The 18989-nt window shown below is 53.8% G+C and overlaps 1 protein-coding gene across 1 annotated transcript in view; it reads right to left on the minus strand.

Annotated features, from left to right (window-relative positions):
• Positions 1 to 18989, minus strand: part of FBXO42 (F-box protein 42) — a 47423-nt gene that overhangs the window by 2877 nt on the left and 25557 nt on the right. The window contains exons 4-9 of the mRNA XM_079326247.1: positions 18425 to 18559; positions 3071 to 3224; positions 2055 to 2165; positions 1720 to 1816; positions 859 to 915; positions 268 to 384 (exon numbers count right to left, since the gene is read on the minus strand). Coding sequence (XP_079182373.1) covers positions 268 to 384; positions 859 to 915; positions 1720 to 1816; positions 2055 to 2165; positions 3071 to 3224; positions 18425 to 18559 — 671 coding nt within the window. The remainder of the gene's footprint in view (positions 1 to 267; positions 385 to 858; positions 916 to 1719; positions 1817 to 2054; positions 2166 to 3070; positions 3225 to 18424; positions 18560 to 18989) is intronic.

Here is an 18989-nt window from a genome sequence, read left to right on the forward strand (position 1 = left end):
GCCTTGGGGCTGGGGAGGAGATGACGGCATGTTTGCACAGCCCTGTCCCATGTGTGACACAGTGGGACATGGGGACACGCAGACACAGCCCTGTCCCACGTGTGACACAGCATGGGGACATGGGGACACACACACACACACAGCCCTGTCCCATATGTGACACAGTGGGGCACAGGGACTAGTGAATGGTGTTTATAGAGCATTTTGGGCAGGGAATAAAGAGGGAGGGATGTGTGTGAGGGAGCAGGGACCCTGCTGTGTCCATACCCTGCATGCGGGATGGCACCACAGCTCCGGGGCTCCGTGGTCCTCGTTCTCCACCTTGAGCGGCTGCCACGTCCAGGGGTTGGCCTGCATGTGCAGCAACCAGGCGTCTTTGAACAGCTGGGGAGGGAAGGGTGACACATTCAGGAGTCTGGTCTGGGATTTAGGAGCCCAGGCTGAGATTTAGCCCAGTTTGTTTCTGGGCTCAGCCCATCAGGGCCATGTTGGGAGCAGTGCTCTGCTGCTGCAGACAGAGGATGCTGACCCAGAGCAGGAGCTGATTACCCATGAGTGACTACATCCCACTATGGGCATGGATAAATCCCTTCATTCCCATCTACTATCCCCGTACAAAGTCAGGGCTAATTGTGATGAGCCTCAGTGAACCTAGGAAGCTACTCAGAGAGCGTCTGGGATGATTTTTATTAATTAAAGCAGCTCCAGCCACAGCTAAAGAGCTTCTCTGGAAAATCTACCAGTGGGGTGCCCAGATTTGAGGGACAAAATGCCACCAATGTGCAGTGTCCCCCCATCCCAAATCTAACCCCCCACTGCCAGGAGGATGTAGATGTCTCTGTTTCCCTAGGTACTCACTGCATTGGGCCCCCCACAGCCTCCGAGGATTAAAATGGTCTCGTTGTCTATCACGATCTGGAGGGGACAAAGGAGAGTTTCAGGCTGGGAAGGATTTTTAGCCAGGCCTCCTAGAGCAGACAGAGGCAGTGCACAGGCAGTGCACTGCCTGTGCTGGTTCTGTGCCCCGAGATGAGGAGTGGAGCTGGGATGGAGCTGGTTTTGCTGGGCCCAGGGCAGAGTGGGATGCAGGGCTCATCCCAATCCTTGTCCCAAACCAGTTCCTCTCACCGAGAAGAGGAACTGCCCTTCCCAAAGCACCAGGGACCCAACATCCCTCTGCAAAGAAGGGGAAGGTGGAAGGATTGTTTGGGAGGGCAGGTGCTGGCAGCAGTGTCTGATCAGTGCTGCTGGTGGGCGAGAGATCCCTGCAGGCTCCCTTTCCAGGGCATGGAAAGGCACGTTCCAACATGAGCCATCTGAGCCCTGCTGCCTGCCTGGTGGGACCAGCCACACCCTGGGAATCACTGACCACCCTGGATGGGGACACCTGCCTCAGCCAGCCACCAGCTCCCTGCCCCAGGCAGGCAGTGCTGGAGCTGTGCTTGGAGCAATCCCAAAACAAAGCAGCCACCAGGGCCTGGAGCCAAACCAGGCTGTGCTGCCTCTCCATTGATCTGAGGTGCCACAGGGCATGAGTGGGGTTAAAGCAGGGATTTGCTCATCAGAGCTCTCAGTCACTAGGGGAGATGGGGGCTGTGCCCACTTGGAGGGGGAGAGGGCCTGGCAGGCAAGGGCTGCACAGGTAACTTGGGGATGAGCCTGTGCAGAGCTGTCTGGAGCTGGGAGTGAGGCTGTGCCTGCTTCTCTGGCTGAGCTCACCTGGGACTGGCCCCCGCGCGGGTGGGGACTGGGCCCGGAGATGCTGGGCTTAGACCAAGCCCACTGCTCCAGATCCAGCACCCAGACGTCGTTGCTCCTGCAGGGATGAGACAACACGGGCTGAGGATACAACCAGGGATGTGGAACTTGGGCTTAGGGCTGGGTTTTATGGCAGAATTGGGATTTTTTTCAGGCTGGAGCCTTGGGATTTGCTGTGAAAAGCAAAGGGTGTGCTAAAGCAGCAGGCAGACCCCAAAATCCTGCAAAAAATTCCTCATGGGCGACCCCAAGACCATCCCAACCCCCTGTGTTAGACACCCTCACCCCAAACTTACATCTGTCGGGATCCAAGGGAGCCCCCAAAAACAATCATTTTGTCTTCGATGACACAGGAGGAGTGTCCTGCCATGGGAGGGGGGCCGTGGGTGGTCATGATGCAGTTCCACCTGGGAAGAGAGGCAGGAACACATTCCCCAGTGAAGGAAAATGTTAGATGAAAGGCCAAACAAAAAATCCCACTGGCCTGCAAAGTCCTTAAGAACATGTCATGGGGGAAAACCACAGGGAAAACCTCCAAATATCCAAATAGAAATGAAACTAATTAGAAATCCCAATGTGCTAAACATTTTTAAGGCATGACCAAGTCCCATGGCCAAGTTGGGAACATCTCCCCTTCGAATTAAGTTTACCTCAAATTCTTTCCAAGAGGTTTAATTACAGAGTTGTAACGACACTGCCCAAAGTGCACTGGATAATTGATACTTTGGAGGATGAAAAGTTCTCAGTGCAAGAGAAGCATGTCTTCTCTTTGATACAGCATTTTCCTTCTCATACACATGATCAGTGAGAAAGCTGGGTCTAAAATCAGCCAAATGGTGGTGTTTAAAGGGAAAATTCCTGCCAGCACCACGGACACTGCTGGATGCTCCAGTCCTGGAGCTGTAAAGGCAGAGATTGAAATGAAGAAATCTGATTTATCACATCTCCCTGAGGGAGCTGAGTTTTGAATCATCTCTAAATACAAGACCTCCAGCACTTCAGGCTTACCTCAAAACACCTCAGTGCTCCCAGCCAAAGTGATAAGGCATTTTAAACACCCAAGATTCCCACCTGGATGGGGATGCTCAGGCAGCCTGGAATATTTAGGTACAAGTCCAGAACTATATGGAAGAAACAGCAGCCACGAGGTGCTTGGCAGCACCCTGTCCTCAGCTCTGCTGTGCTTGTGTGGCTTTTGTTTCAGAAAGAGCATTAGAGACACACCTGGGAAACCAGGACCACGCACAGCTTCCCAGGCATTCCTTCAGCTGCATTCCAGAGCCATTTTTCCAGGATCAAAGCCTGCTCTTACCAGTTTTTGGAGGGGGAGTATGTGTGGATCTCATCGAAGAACCTCTCGGGCTGGTGCAGCGGGTAAGGGCTCGGCCGGGTCCACCCCCCAAAAAGCACCAGCAAGTCCTTGTAGACCACCAGTGTGGCCCCAGCCTTGGGAGAGGGATAGGAACCTGGCAGGGAGGGAGGAAAAGTTAGGAAAACAACATTTGAACACAAGCCCCCAACTCCGTATCGTTTCTTCCCTAAGTGTCACAACGGGGAGACTCCACCTTTCCTAAAAAATGAAAATAACATGAAAAAAAAAAAAATTTAAAAAGGCAAAATTAGAACTGGGAGCATGGGAAGAAAACTCCTGCCAATTTGTGTCAATGTAATTAGTAGGAGCCTGAAAGCACATCTTAAACACAGCAAAACATCTGTCACTCATTGGCAGGAAATTGCCGGTTTTCCAGCTATCCCTCCAAATTATTGCTTTAGCGCCGAATAAAAGCAATAATTACCTCCAAATACCTCACAACGTCTCTCCCCGAGGAGGGAGGGAGAAGGGAGACAATTCCAAAGCACCCAGAGTGGCTCGTGCAGATGTGTGAGGTGCTCACAAGCAGTGGCACTCACTGAGCCCTGTGTTTGAGAAGGAAGCCCTGAACTCTCTGGCTGTGAATGAAGTCATTGCTTGAGTCTGCAGGATGCAGTGCTCTAATATAAAAATCATAGAAAACCTTTTTGAGGTTCAAAGGGCTCTGCAGGTACCAGGGGCTTCCTGAGCAGGACCTGCACAAGGACAGTGTGATCTCCTGGGCTTGGTGCCGTTGGGATTTGCTGTGCTCAGACGATTCCGTGTATCCCGAGGGTTTTCCTGAGCTCACTTCTCAACCTTGCTGCTGCTCCTGTGGCCACTGGCCACCACATCCCTAAGAAGCTGTGGCTGCCCCATCCCTGGAAGTGTTCAAAGCCAGGCTGGATGGGACTTGGAGTGCCTGTGGATAGTGGAAGGTGTCCTTGCCCATGGCAGAGGGTGGAATGGAATGAGCTTTATGGTCCTTTCCAACCCAAACCATTCTGGGATTCTGTGATTCCTGTGGAAGACATCCCTGTTCATGGAAGGAGGGGGAATGAGATGCGCTTTAAGGTCCTCCCAACTCACACCATTCTGGGATTTTATGGCTCTTAACCTGCTTGGAGCAGGAGCAGCCTCAATGCAAGAATCCTGTTGGCAAGAGCAAATACCAAAGGATTCGACCCGTTTGAATTTATGTTGGGAAATCAGCCACGATCTGCTACAAAATCCCGATCCCTGACTGCCCCTGGAGCCAGAGGTGCTGTGTCGCCACCCTGCTGATGTGTGAAGTGTTGAGCTGCTTCCCAGGAACAGCTTAAGCCTCTCCAGCCCAGCTGACTCCAAGCATCCTCCTTCCCACTGGAAGGTCACTGGCACCCTGCACATGCCTCCACCTCCGCAGCCACTCTTCCCAATTAATCCTGCAATCCCCACCCCAGCCCCACGGCTCTGTGCCTGGCTCTGGGAGTGGGGCAGCTCAAGGGCATGGCTCACACGTGGCCATGGTGGCACCACCACCCCTCCAACACAGCTGATGCTCTGACCTGGCCTCTGTCCCAGCCCCTGTCCCTGCAGGACTCAGAGACACATTTTTAGCAGGGAATGACACCCAGAACAGACTATTTTTAAAAGAAACTGGAGCAGCTATTTCAGGATATTGCAGCTAAGGGAAGCAATTCCATTGCGATGGGTTCCAGGTGCTGGGAGGGAAGAGCTGCACAAAGCACCCTGATGCAGAGATGGCCACAGTGTCCCTGAGCCCTTCCCCAGGGACAAAGCACTCTGCTGCCCTCAGCCTCATGAAGATGAGGGAAAAATGGGAATAAAGTTCTGCAGAAGCACTTAATGCAAGGTAATGTGTGGCCAGGGCTGTGCCAAAGGTCTCTGTGAGGACGAGATGCCAGTGAGGGTCACATTTGGTTACTCCTTGTTCCTGAATTCCAGTTCTCCTGGCTTGTTCCATGTGTGCAATTCATTAACCCAGATCAGCAGGTTTCTAGCCTAAATAATTCCCTTGCAGTAAAAAAAGTTTTTCTCCTAAGCCTGGCACCACAACAAAACATTCGTACCCAAGCTGGTGAATCCCAGCTGGGTGATGCCACAAAGTGCTGGGGTTAAACTGGGTTCTTTTTAAACAAATTGGGACAGTTAAGAGTCATTCCAGGATGGAAAAACATTGGCACCTTGCTCAGAAAGATGGGATGGAGCAGTGAGGAAAGTCACCCTCCCACTGCTGTAACCTGAAGGTCAACCCTAGCCTCAGCCATGGACACAATTCCCAAGTGAGTCAGTGCCGTGCAAACAGCCCAGGGCAGAGGCCAGCCCCGGTTTTTCAGGAAGCTTTGCCTGTTATTGGACATTTTAAGGATGTAAATGAGCTGAGTTTCATTCTGCAATGCAGGAAAACTCTGCATTTTACAAGTCAAAGAAGTGCTGGCCTCTCAAAGCCACTTCCAACAGCAAAACTGGGATATCTGTGGATGCTCTCCACAAACGAGATGCACCACAAGCATCTCCAGGATCTTGTGCTGGAGCAGGAATGTGCGGAAATCTGGAGAATTAATGCTGTTTATCCCTAAAGCAGAGGAGAGCTGCTGGGTCCTTGGGAAGGGCAGGAACATCCCGAGGGAGCTGCTGGAAGAGGAAGGCACCGGCAGCTCTGTGACCTCAGCACTCAGGCATGCAAAGGAGCCCTGCACAGAGGGACATCAAAGGGACCGGAGGACCTGCTCAAAGTCCAAGCCCTCTGGAGGATGTGGGAAGTGGGAGCGGCCCTTCAAAGACTCCCAGGAACACATGGGATCCTGTCTGGGACTGCACACCGACTGGGCTGAGAGGCCATCAAAACCTCTACATGAACTGCACTGGCTCCCACTGGTCCCAGTGGAGAACCGGCTGTGTTCCTGAGCTCCCCATCCCAGTAACACCACCCAGCCCAACATCCAGGTGATCCTTCCTGGGGATAAAGGTTTGAGCAGGCTGAGGGTGCAGCACAATTCACTCCTCTCAAGAACAGCAGGCCCCATCCCTGCACAGCTGACACTGTTCTTTTGGCTGGGATGTGGAGCTAAAAGCTGGGCTGAGCTATTTTTTTCCCAGCTGATGGATTTTCCTGGCTTGCAAAGCCAAAAAAACAACCAACCAAAGATCTCTGGCTTCCACAGATGTTTGGAAAAGAAATGTCAGCCTCTGATCGCTCCCGACACGAGCTCTGGGTGTTTTATCTGTGTTGGATCTGTCCTTATAAGCAGTTTTTAAAGCCCAGTTATCCAGCCCTGTAAAGCCACCGGAGCTGCACGCGCGCAGATTAACAGGAACAAAGGAAAAGCCTGGCTCCAAGGGCATGTGGGACACAAAGTGCCAGAGCAGCCTTTTACCTCTGGAATGGGCAGCCCTGAGAGACTCCAAAAACCAGCTGGAGTGGGGAACAGAAATAGTCACCCTGTGGTTATCTGCTGCGATTGCCCAGGTGGAAGGCTTGACTCAGGTCGATGAGGTTTGGGGAATATTTCACAGGAGGGTCTGCACTGGTCTGGGGGGAAGGGAACACATGGAAAGAGTTGTGTCAAGGGGATCAGTACTGAGGAGCTTCAACCCTGGAGAAGGATAAGAGGTGCGGCCAGGAGCTGTTTCTGCTGGATCTGGTGGATCCTGCAGCGAGCCAACTGCCACCATCACGGCTGATCGGATTTCCACAGAACACCCGGGTAACCAAAGCCATGTGTCCAGTCTCAAAGCTGAGAAATTAAAGGGACCTGCTCTAGCACCCCTTGCATATCAAGGTGCAAAGGAAATCAAGCTCCCAGGTTCAAAAGCCACCTGCAATCTGCACTCCAGAGGGACAGGAAAGCATCCCTGGGAAGGGCTCAAAGATGTTCTTTCACAAGAATCCCAGAATGATTTGGAAGGGACCTTAAAGCTTATCCCATTGCACCCTCTGCCATGGGCAGGGACACGTTCCACTACTCCAGGATGTTCAAACCCCCTGTCCAGCCTGGCCTTGGACACTTCTTCCCAAGGCAGGATGGTGCCTGTTTTGCACTCTCAGTCCAACCCTGTCCACCAGCAGTTTTGTTTCCATGCTCAGGAAGCAGCACAGCCACATCCAGGGGCTGGTTGTTAGTCTGGCTGTTAGGCTGGAGCTGGATTTTACAAATCCCAATTTCCAGCCTGGAACCCTCACACACCATCATCCACCCCAGCTGAGGGATGGCCTTGACTACATCCCATCTCACAGAGTTCATTCCAAACTTGTATGACAGCGTGAAATCCCCAAATCTTTCCCCTTCATCCGGAAGCAAAACCGGAGAAGGAAAAAACAATAAATCCCTCTGCTTCCCAGGCCAGACAGGATTTTTCCACAGCAGTCAGCAAATTCATCCAGATCCCTGCCAGGTTTCCCAAAGGGAAGAGGACAAGCTGATGAGCAGCAGTCCAGAGGCCAGAGGAGGATGAGCATCCCAGCAATCCCAGCGTGAACACTGGATTTGGGGGATGCCAAAGGAGCACTCGCATGGGAAGAGCAGACATCCCTGTGGCACACCTGCTCATTGCCAAACTCAAACCCAACACTGAGGACTCTGCTCAGCTGCCTCAGATCCAGCATTTGACATTCACCTGTTTTTAATCTCAAAATGTTTAAAAGGGAGCACTGGGATTACAAACATGTTCTAGGCTAGTTCTGACCAGGACTGCCTAAATCTTAGAGCCTTTAAAAACCACAGAAGTATTACCAAAACCATAGGCAATTTAGTGTTCTCTTCCAAAAAAACCCCAAATTCCATGCTGGGAAGCAGACAGGAATTCAGCCTTGCAAGAGTTTTAAGGAAAAACTGAACAAGATCAGATTTGTCTCCTCAGCAGAGAGACAAGACCTCTGCAGGCACAAATAACCTCTCAGGAAGGAAGTGAGGGGATATCCCAAGTTTATTTGCAATTTTGGGGGGCAACCCCCCTATGTTGACATAAAGAATTCCCACCGTGCTCCCAGTGTGGGATTTTCACCCTGCAGTGACTCGGGACTGTGGTACAAGCCCAGTCAAACCCCGGCGTGGAAGCGAAGCTTTGGTTTCTCGCAATCTCTGGGAGGTGCAGGCAGAAGCCCCGGGGAGGATCAGTCACCTCCACGCTGTTGCAAGGTGCCCGTGGGTATTTTTTTAACCCCGGCATTTGCGAGGTGCTGCCGCTCCGATAAAGGCAGGGAAGAGGAGAGGCAGTGCCCTCTGAACCCTGTGCAACTGGATTTACTGAGTCACTCTGTGCTAATGCCTGGCAAAAATGTCCTCATGCAGCAATTGAGCAAACAGTGCCGAGATAACCGCGCCAGAACGCCGCGGGCTCGGCCCTTATCTCCCAACAGCCCCGAACCGGGATCGCCGCAATTCCTGCCGCAACTCCCGCAGCTCCAGTGCAGGAGAGGCTTTATGGGGATCCACCCTGCCCCTGCCCCTGCCCCTGCCCCTGCCCCTGCCCCTGCCCCTGCCCCCGGCAGCATCGCCCCGAGTGCCGGCTGCTCCGCGGGTGAGGTCACCCTTCACAACCATCCTTTGGGAAAGGCGCGTTTGGCCCCGCACGAGGTGCTGCTCTTGCAAAAGCCGCTGCTCCCTCTCTCCGTGGGCGGAATCTCCACCATCCACCTCTCCCCGCTTCCACGCTCGTGTTTTTATTCCCCCTGAAGTGACGCTGCCCCGCAGACTTCTCCGGTGATTTAACAGCCCGACACCTCCCCAGATCAGCCCTGGTGCAATTACAGAGCTCAGCGTTCCCAGAAAGGGCTAAGCAGCGACCGCCGCTTGCGCTCCCCGCAGGAGGCGAGGGAAGAGAGGGGAATTGCTGACTGCCAGCCCTGAGGAGGGGGTAATTGCAGGGCGGGGAGGAGGTCGGGCTGGGGTAGCGGGGCTGTGTCCCAGCCCTGCTGACCTCTGCACTTTCCGCTCCCGGATCGTTTCCCCTGGCGCGAGGGAGGCGGCGGCAGCCGCGACGTTGGAGAATCCCAAAATGAGTGGTGTTCCAGGAAATGGCTGCTGTGTAATTTGGTGAGGTTACAGCTACCACGGGGCTCCAAACCTCAACTATCCTCTAAAGAGCACCCTGTGGGCACAGCCAGAGAATCCCAGAATGATTTGGGTTGGAAGGGACCTTAAAGCTCATCCCGTTGCACCCCCTGCCATGGGCCAGGACACTTCCACTGGACCAGGCTGCTCCAAGCCCTGTCCAGCCTGGCCTTGGACACTTTTGGGGATGGAGAATCCACAACCCTTGTGGATGCAGTCAGAGGAAGGAAATGTAAAAAGCTTGGGAAGAGCCAGGACTTTGCTGCTCCCAGTATTTGCTGCAAGGACAAGCTATTTACTGAAAACCCAGCATCTTCCTACTTTCTACTGAAATTCCCAGCACAGGAAGGGAAATTCAGTCCAGCTCTGCACTCCCCTCGCTGTCTTCCCTTCATTCCCATTTTCAACCCATCGGTTCCTGAACTTTGCTCCCTGCATGCCAGGGAAGCACTTTTCTCTCTCATTCCAGCCCTGAACGCTGAACTCCCTGAATTTTTCACGTCAGGAACCAAAATTCACTTTTGGACTGCAGACAAGCAGGAGCAGCGAGTGCTCTGTCACTCTGTGTGCCTGGCCCAATCTCCAAGAGTTTTATAGCAGATGCTTTGGGGAAAGATTAAAATCAGGCTGCAGAGAGCCAGGATGCAGAGAGGCTTGGAGAGGCACATTGTGCTGGGTATGGATTAAAGTGCCCCGGGAATGCTGCCTGCTCAATCCCGAGTATTACACACATAATCCTGGCAGATTGAGTCCTCAAGGCAAAGGCTGAGCTGCCTTGGAAGGAGCTCTTGCCGATAGATGTCAGCACAGCCTGCCCGAAATTCCCAGGAGCACCTTTCCTTCCCAGCTCACGGTGCAGCCATGGGATAGCGGGGTTTATCCCACTGACTCCACAATGGACAGGGAGGTACCTGCCCAGGAGGGAAGGCGCTGTCAGAGACCCAGGAAAACGAAATAATTGGATGTGAAACTATCAGGGAATTTGTGTCCAGGGAAACCATCACGCCTGGGTGCCTCCCACGCCTCAGGAAGGAGGAATCAGCTCCCTCTGGGGTGCAACACATTCATGAGATGTGAGACACCACCAGTGTCAACAACCCTGTGTGAGGCTCCGGGGTTTTGAGCCTTTTTCCTGAAAAGGAAATATATTGAGATGCTTTGTCTGAGCCACAGTTTGCAAATTCCTCCAACTGAACTCAGACAAGTGAGAAATTAAATTCTTCGCAGGGCTGGGAAATCAAACATCAGGAAAATAGGAAAAAAAATCCTGGTAGAAAAACAACAGCAACAACAACAAAAAACCAAACCAAAAGAAAAAAAAACCAAAACAACCAACAACAACAACAAAAAAACCCAAACAAAAAAAAACCCCAAAACACCCCTCTTGGAAAATCCAGCCTAACTTCTGCCTAGGTTAAAGGGATGACAGACCTGCACTTTGGGATCTTAATGATAAACAATGCAAATTGTTCTCCAAGTCTTTCCAAGGTGGAGGAGGGAGCCAGGTACTACTACTACTACCTGCTAGTACTACTAGAAGGGATTTCTACTCAACTCTGGAAGTATCCAAGGCCAGGCTGGACAGGGTTTGAAGTACCCTGGGATAGTGGAAGGTGTCCATGGCAGTAGAACAAGGTGAGACCCCAAAGACACAGAGGAACTGAGGGAAGAGGGAATCCAGATGCCTACTCAAGCACCCACTTCCCTCTCGCAGCCTCCTCAGCTTTCCCCTCTATTCCCTTTCCACAAGACTCCTGCCAGGTCAGGCTGAGCTGTCTGGGCAGGGCAGGAGGGCACCCACAGCTGAGGGATCACTTCCTGAGGGAGTGCTGCAGTCTGACTCTGCCCTCCTGCCCTGCTGACCCAGGCAGCCAAGCCCTGCTCCGAGGAGCCCATTTCCCACAGCAGGGAATGCTCTTCCCCCATGTTTTGCCCACGGATAAAAAACTGGCTGAACTTCCAAGTCCTGTGTCACACGGAGAGCGGGGAATGGGAGAGGGGAAGTGCTTGGGCCTCCTGGGGTGGCAGCTCACCCGACTGAGCCCGGCACATTCCCACTCCCTGGGCGGGTGATCCGTGGCCTCTTCAAAGCCATTCCCGGCTGCCTGCGGCACCGCATTCCTGGGAAGCAGCGGCTCCCGAGGCGCAGGCACGCCTCGCCTGCTGCAGTGCTGAGCTGCCGCTGCCCCTGCCCTGCGGAAAGCAGCCCCGAGCGACTCGGTGACCTTGGCGGATACCGGAGCCGTGGAAAGGCTGTGGGAACACAGCATTGATAAGGATAAGGCGCTGCCAGCTGCAGGGAGGGGCAGGATGCAGCCAGGTAGGGTCGGGGGGAGGGAGGAATGTGGGAAGTGAGGCCATTTCAGATGTGGGATTCAGGAACGAGGGCACAGGATTGTTTGCCCTGGTGGTGGTGATCCTCACCCATTTGCCATCCCACTGACCAGGAAAGCCCTGCACCCTGCCAGGCTCTCTGAGCAGGTGCCTTTCTGAGTTGGGAGCAGATTCCCAGGCAGGGAAGGGATCCCAGAGAGGGATCTTGTGGCTTTTCCTGTCTTGTTGAATGAAGGCACCTGTGGGACAAATCCTCACAAACATTTCACCACATGCTCAGTTTGCAGTGGGTTTTGTACCTGAGTGTCCCTGGGACTGATCCGTGCCACGCATGGCAGGGTGGCCATCCAAGGATGGATACCAGTGGAATGTGGTTTGGATCCAGACAACAAAAAAACTTCCAGAGGTTAAACACAGCCAGAAAGGCCAGGAGCTGGAGGAGGACAGAGCCTGGCAAATCAAAGGGAGGGCAGGTGTGTGCTGTAAACCTAAACCCATGGATTAATCTGGAAACCAGCAGCGCCTTCTCAACCAGGCAGCAGCTGACACATGAAAAAAAAAAAAAAGCTTTCACTTGATTTGGGTTGATTTTTTATCTCTTGCCCTTGAGATATTTCATATTGAACACCACAAATTCCATTAGAGACATTCCGTAAAACCAGTCAGGCAAAGAGAGGAACAAATGAATGTCAGATGGATCCAGGAGCTGGGAACAGCCCTGCTCCCACCTTGTAGCTGCAAGGGCAGGAATGAAGTCCAAACTCTGTATCCAGGGACACTGCTGGAGAGTTTGTCTGTCAATGGCTTGGCAGGAGTGGTCACTGATGTCTTTGTAAAACTGGGAGCCCAAAAAAGGAGGAAAAAAATCAATTTAAACTGGAGGAAACAATTCCAAGCAACCTGTGCTGGGACAGCCTCTGCCCCAAAGGGTGGCACTGGACAAAGCCTGGAAAATCCTGGTTTTGCTCCAGAAGGGCAGAAATGAGGGGTGGGATAAAGAAGAAATGAAGTGTGTGTAAGGAAGAATTTACGTGTGTGATCAGGAGGAAACTGGGTGTGTGATAAGGAGGAAATGGGTGCAGGATAAGGAAGCTCCAGGCAGGAGGCTCACAGGATTACAGCTGAGCTCCCAAAGGGGGAGAGTCACTCTGGGCTTCAGGACTCCAAGAGCCTTTGGATAGTGGTGGGAAAGCCACTGATTTTTGGAGGATAACATGGAATGTTTCAGCTCTGCAGAGGCAGGAACGGGCCCTGCTGCCATCAAACTCAAAGGGCAACGAGGAAATAACCACCTAGATCAGGAAAAGAGCTGGAGAAAGCTTTCCTCTCTTCCAGGCTCACTAAGACTGCTCACAGCACGAGGGATTTCCATCCACCCCATTAACCTGCTCCACTTTGGAGCACTCAGCCATAATTAGAGAGGTTATTCCATGCCAGGAATCAGCTCTTGGATCCTCTGGGCTCCTGGGAGGACAACAGCAACCACACAGCTGTGGTGGGCTCAAGGTGATCCCAAGGTTTTAATAAAGCTCAGCTTTGCCTTCAATCAGATGGGGCCAGAGCTCAGAGGAACAGGGGGACACCAAGGGAATTTTGCAGCCAGAGTTTTGGTCAGGTCAGGATTCCAGGGGGTTTTAATGCCCAAAGCAAGGTTGTGCCTGGGATCCCTGTGAGGGAAGTGACTGCAAAGGGAACAGAGATGCAGTTTGGGGTCAGGGCAGAGCACCTCAGTTACTGCTCTGCAGGAAAAAGAATCCAGAATCCTTGAGGTTGGAAAAACCCCCCAGGACCATCAAATCCAACCTGTGCCCAGTGCTCTCCTTGTCACCCAGCCCAGAGCTCTGAGTGCCACATCCAGGCCTTCCTTGCACACCTCCAGGGAGGGCACTCCAAACCTCCCTGGGCAGCTCCTGCCAAGGCCTGATCACCCCTTCCATGGGGAAATTCCTGCTGGTGTCCACCCTGAACCTCCCCTGGCCCAGCCTGAGGCTGTTCCCTTTCCACCTGTCCCTGCTCCCTAGGGTAAGATCCCAAATCCTCCCTGGCTGTCCCCTCCTGTCAAGGAGTTGTGCAGAGCAGAAGGCTCTGAGCCTCCTTTTCTCCAGGTTGAGCCCCTTTCCCAGCTCCCTCAGCCTCTCCTGATGCTCCAGCCCCTTCCCAGCTCCATTCCCTTCCCTGACAGTGGCTGTGCAGGGCTGGATGCCATGGGATCCTGTGGGATCCAGTGGGATCCTGTGGGATCCAGCACCACTTCCCCTCCTCGGGAAGCCCACTCAGTCTTTCCCCTTGTGTCCTTCAGCTCCACAAAGCTCCCAGAGCTGAGAAGACCCCAACAGAGGAATTCACTCTGCAGCGGGACCAGCACCCTGAAACTCCACCGACTGTTTGGAAAATTGTTTTGAAAACTCGCCGCTGTTTTCTAGAAGGGGGAGATGAAAACAAGGCTGGGCTTCTTAGCTCGGGGCAAGGTTTTTGCACAGCTTTGTCAAGGCCAAACCTCTCTGCTCTGCGAGCAACGGGGAGGTTTCTCCACAGGACCACATCTAACAAACAGCCAGAGTCTCTCCCGAGTCTCTCCTGCCTCCTTCGGGCTGTTGCCTTTGTTGACACAACACCATCAAAAGCACCTTCCCCTCAATCACAAAAGGAAACCTGATCCTCCTACTCACAGCATGGAGGGGGCTGGGGGAAGAGCTAAGCCATGAGAAGCCACTGGCAGAGGGGTTTTACTGAGTCCTGCTAAGGCCACCCAGGAGGTTTAAGCACAAACTCCAGGGTAGAGGGCTCTGCTCATTCCCAGGCTGGAGCAGGAGGGAGGATCAGAGCATCACACGGCAGAGTTCTGCCTCCAAGTATGGTTTGATCCCGAAATCCTGAGGAAAATGAGAAGCTTTCCCATCTCACCAGGGACAGAAAACACCTGGAGAGAAGTTCTGGGGAGGTCCCTGTGCCAGAGCAAGGGTGGCCCTGGGCAGCAGCACCAGGAGTCCCCTCCCAGCAACAGGAAAAGTGAAACCTTGGGGCTCCTGAACTCCTGTGGGATCAGAGAGGGACAGGAGGGACGGGGCCCTTCCCAGCCCTCCTGCCTCCCCAGGCAGCTGCAGGAAGGTGGGAGCAGAGGGTGATGATAAAACAGACCCAAGAGGAGGATGTGCAGATCCTACAGGACTTCAGCAGGAATGCCTCTCCCTGCAAAGCTCTGCTCTTTCCAGCACCATTGCTGACTTTATAAACCCAACAGGCTCAGTTTTAAAGGGAAAAACTTTTCACCTCTGTGCCATAAACCCCCGGGAGAGCAAAGTTCCTAACCTTTCTCTCCCTAATTCAAAAAGGCATTTTCTGGTGTGGTTCTGGCTGAGAGAGGCCAGATCTCTGAGACAGGACTGTGAGGAACTGGAACCAAGGAACCCAGAGAGGGATGAGGCTGCAGAGAGCCTGAAACAGCCCGGGCAGAGCAGCAGGAGACTGCCTGGGGACATGGTCCCAATTCTGCCGGCAAGTTATCCCTGCAGGATGTGTGGACAGGAGGCTCAGATGGTGCCAAAGCACCTGGGGCTTCTGTGGGAGCCTCCAGCAGCTTCCCTTGCACAGGGATGGGTGGAAGCTCACCAGGAGCTTCACAGGCGTGCAGGGAAACAGGACAAACCTTCCCTGCCAGCAGGGCAGCAGATCCAGTGATGAATCCCAGCTCAGCCAGGTCCAGGCATCAGCAAAGACCTCAGCACAACCCCCTGCAGCTCCCATTGCATGAAGTCATGGAATCATGGAATGGTTTGGGTTGGAAGGGACCTTAAAGCCCATCCAGCCCCAGCCCTGCCATGGCAGGGACACCTTCCACTGTCTCAGCTGCTCCACACCCTGTCCAGCCTGGCCTTGGACACTGTCAGCCTGTGCCAGCGCCTCATCCCCCTCACAGGGAACAATTCCTTCCCAGTATCCCAGATGACCCTGCCCTCTGACATTCCAGGCCCTTGTCCAAAGTCCATCTCCAGCGTTCTTGGAGCCCCTCCAGGTACTGAAAGTCCTGGGACTCTCTGTTCCAAATGGGGTTTGGTTTCTTTCCTGGCTGTTCAGCCCATTTTTGGGGAGCAGCAGGGACTCTCACCACTGAAACCAGTGTGCTCCAGCTGGACTCACAGGAGTGGGGCCTCACCCTGGCCTCCAGCTGGATAAACAGATTCCAGCATAAACCACCCCCAGTCCTCCATCAGGATGCTCTGAGCACAGATGGGCTCAAACTCCAACAAGTGCCCTGGTTAATTGTGCAAGTGAGGGCGAGGAAAGCATCCCAAATAGATGGAAAAGGCCTCTGCCTGCCAGAGACCACCTACCCTGGGACAGCACTGCAGCATCCCACACATGGGGCTGGTAATTATCCTGCTCCTGCTCCAGCAGATCCTGCGTGGGATGGGAAGGGATGGGAGCAGCTCCACAATGGCCAGGAGAGCTCGAGGGAGAGGAGCTGGGAGGCACCTTCCAAAAAGAGAGATCCTGCTGCCTGCCACCCTCCTTTCCAGAGCTTCCAACCCCACCAAAAGCTCTCCAGAAGAGCCAGGCAGCAACTGTCTTGTGCTGCTCCAGCCCCATCAGTCATACGTCAAAGCCATTGTTTCAGATCTAAGCAAAAAATACTTTGAAACCTCAAAAATTAGAGTTTTTTGAAGTAATTATCTCCCTCCTCCGTCTCTGAGACTAAAGAAACCCAGGCCAATTATTTCTTTGAAGGCTAAATATTTACTCCCAGATGAAGCAGCTCGGGCTGGAGGGGAATTATCCAGCTCTGATGTCATCTCATGCCTGGGAGCCAGAAAACCTGGATGAAAACAGGTAGGAACAAACAGCAGCAACAACAACAACAACAGAAGGGTGTTTTCTCCTGGAAAAGCCTCTCAGAAAGGGATGAAGTTGTGTCCAAGACATTGTACTCCCATTCCATGCCCAGGGCTCATTAGAGAAGATGCTTAACAAGAGCAAGGGTGGAGTGTGAGGGAACCTCTCCGAGCAAGACCTGGCCTTGGGAAAGAGCCAGGATCTTATTCCAGAGCTCTGGAGTCTGTGGGGCAGGTATGGGAACTCCTCCACAGCAATTAGCCTGCACACACAACAAGTCGTAATCAATCAATGTCACCTCTTCGGTTTTCCTTTAAAAAGCCCTCTCCTGCCTTATTGACATGGCAGGATCTCAAAGCTCCCAGCTTCTGCCCCCTGCAGCCACTCTCCTTTCCCAGGCAGGCGGTGCCAGCCCCACGCTCCGGGTACCCAGAGGAGGAGCGGGAGCTGTGCTGGGTCCCACCAGGGGTGACTCATCCCCGCGGAGCAGCAGGAACGGGAGCGCTCGCTGCTCCCGCCCTCCAGTTTCAGTTGCGATCCCATCTGGCCCTCGACAGCGTGCAGGAACATCTCCCCGGGGGATCTTCCCGTGGGACCCGGCCCCGCCAGGTGCTCCCAGCGGCGCCGTGCTCCGGGAGCTGGGATGTGGAACGGCTGGAGCCCCGCGGGATCCCCGGGCTGGGGTGAGCAGGGCTCTGCAGAGCCCAGGGGCCGTGTCACCCTCCCTGTCCAGCCCCCGCAGGGCAGCAGGACGGCAGGAGCCCATCTGGAGGGGCGGGGTTCGTTTAAATCCACAACTCCTTACTGCTCCCCATGTGACACAGAGGCTGCGACACAAAAATCAGAACACAAGACAAGTGTGGCTGGAGATCCAAGCACCAAGCAAGGTGTTCACAGCTGGAAATTCCCAGGTGACAACAGCATTTGGGACTTGTGCCCGGCCCCTCTCCAGCTCTCTTGGAGAGGGACTTCAGGCACTGGAAGGGGCTATCAGGTCACCCTGGATCCTTCTCTTCTCCAGGTGAACACCCTCCAGCTTTCCCATCTCCCTCTATATCTCCTTATTCCCCGGATTTTAGGGGACTTCAAGTGCCAGACAATAAAATACTTTAAAAAGTATCTGAGCAGTCCACAATACTTGGAGCACAGGACAGGGAATTCTGAGCCCAACAAGGAGAGGTGCTGAATGCTGAGCTCCTTTTCTCCTTCCTCCTGCCAAAACAGCTTGTTTAATACCGATTTCTCCCCCCGTCCCAAGAGCTTCCCCCAATTCTGCTTTCCTCAAAGTTAGTAGAATTCAGAAATTAAAAGGAAAAAAATCAAACTATTGTGGGTGACATTTTCAGCACAAAAACTAGTGTGGGAAATAATCTGTGGTGTCTTCCTGCCCAGCTGAGGGTGCCTGGACAACAGGAATGAAGCTGCTTTCCCACGCTCTCCCACCTGCACAGGCTTGTCTGCTCCACTCCCCAAAATACCTGCAGTGGGAGCCACTGGAATGAGTGAAGAAAATCTCAGCTTTGGGACAATGATTCTCACCATACCATCAAGGAATGGGACCTTAAACACACCCAGTGCCACCACCTGGCATGGCCAGGGTCACCTTCCACTCCCCAGGTTGCTCCAGCCCGGCCTTGGACACTGCCAGGGATCCAGGGGCAGCCACAGCTGCTCAGGACACCCTGTGCCAGGACCTCCCCACTCTCACAGGGAACAATTCCTACCCAATATCCCATCTATCCCTGCCCCTGGCATTGGGAAGCCATCCCCTGTGTCCTGGCCCTCCATCCCCTGTCCAAGTCCCTCTCCAGCTCTTCTGGACCCACTTTAGGCACTGGAAAGGGCTCTGAGCTCTCCCTGGAGCCTTCTGTTCTCCAGGCTGAACAATCATCACATCTTTCCCAGCCTATTCCAGCGTGAACAATCCCAACTCAGCCTTCCCCAAGCTGAACAATCCCAACTCCCAGACAGATTCTGCCACAAACCCTGCATTTTTCCAGGACACAGCCCAATCCCAGCAGGCTCATGCTGAGGCACACACAGAAAAATGGAACCCGAGCAGAGGGGAGGAGAGATGAGGCACGGGGGAGCTCACCTGAGGCCAGGGGCCGGATCCACTCCTTGCTGTTGAGGTCCAGCCTCCAGAGGTCGTTGAAGGCGGCATTGCAGCTGCTCTGGGTGCAGCCCCCGAACACGTACATGGACTGGTTTGCATCATAGTAGCAAGCACCTGCAACAGAACACAGCCTGTCACTGCTCTGTGCCCCACACAGCTCCTGTCACTGCCCTGTGTGCCCCACACAGCTGCTGTCACTGCCCTGTGTGTCCCACACAGCTCCTGTCACTGCCCTGTGTGCCCCACACAGCTCCTGTCACTGCTCTGTGTGTCCCACACAGCTCCTGTCACTGCTCTGTGCTCCACACAGCTCCAGTCACTGCCCTGTGTGTCCCACACAGCTCCTGTCACTGCCCTGTGTGTCCCACACAGCTCCTGTCACTGCTCTGTGTGTCCCACACAGCTCCTGTCACTGCTCTGTGCTCCACACAGCTCCAGTCACTGCCCTGTGTGTCCCACACAGCTCCTGTCACTGCCCTGTGTGTCCCACACAGCTCCTGTCACTGCTCTGTGTCCCACACAGCTCCTGTCACTGCCCTGTGTG

This window comes from Erithacus rubecula, assembly GCF_903797595.1.
Source record: "Erithacus rubecula genome assembly, chromosome: 24".
In the NCBI taxonomy this organism is placed as follows: domain Eukaryota; kingdom Metazoa; phylum Chordata; class Aves; order Passeriformes; family Muscicapidae; genus Erithacus; species Erithacus rubecula.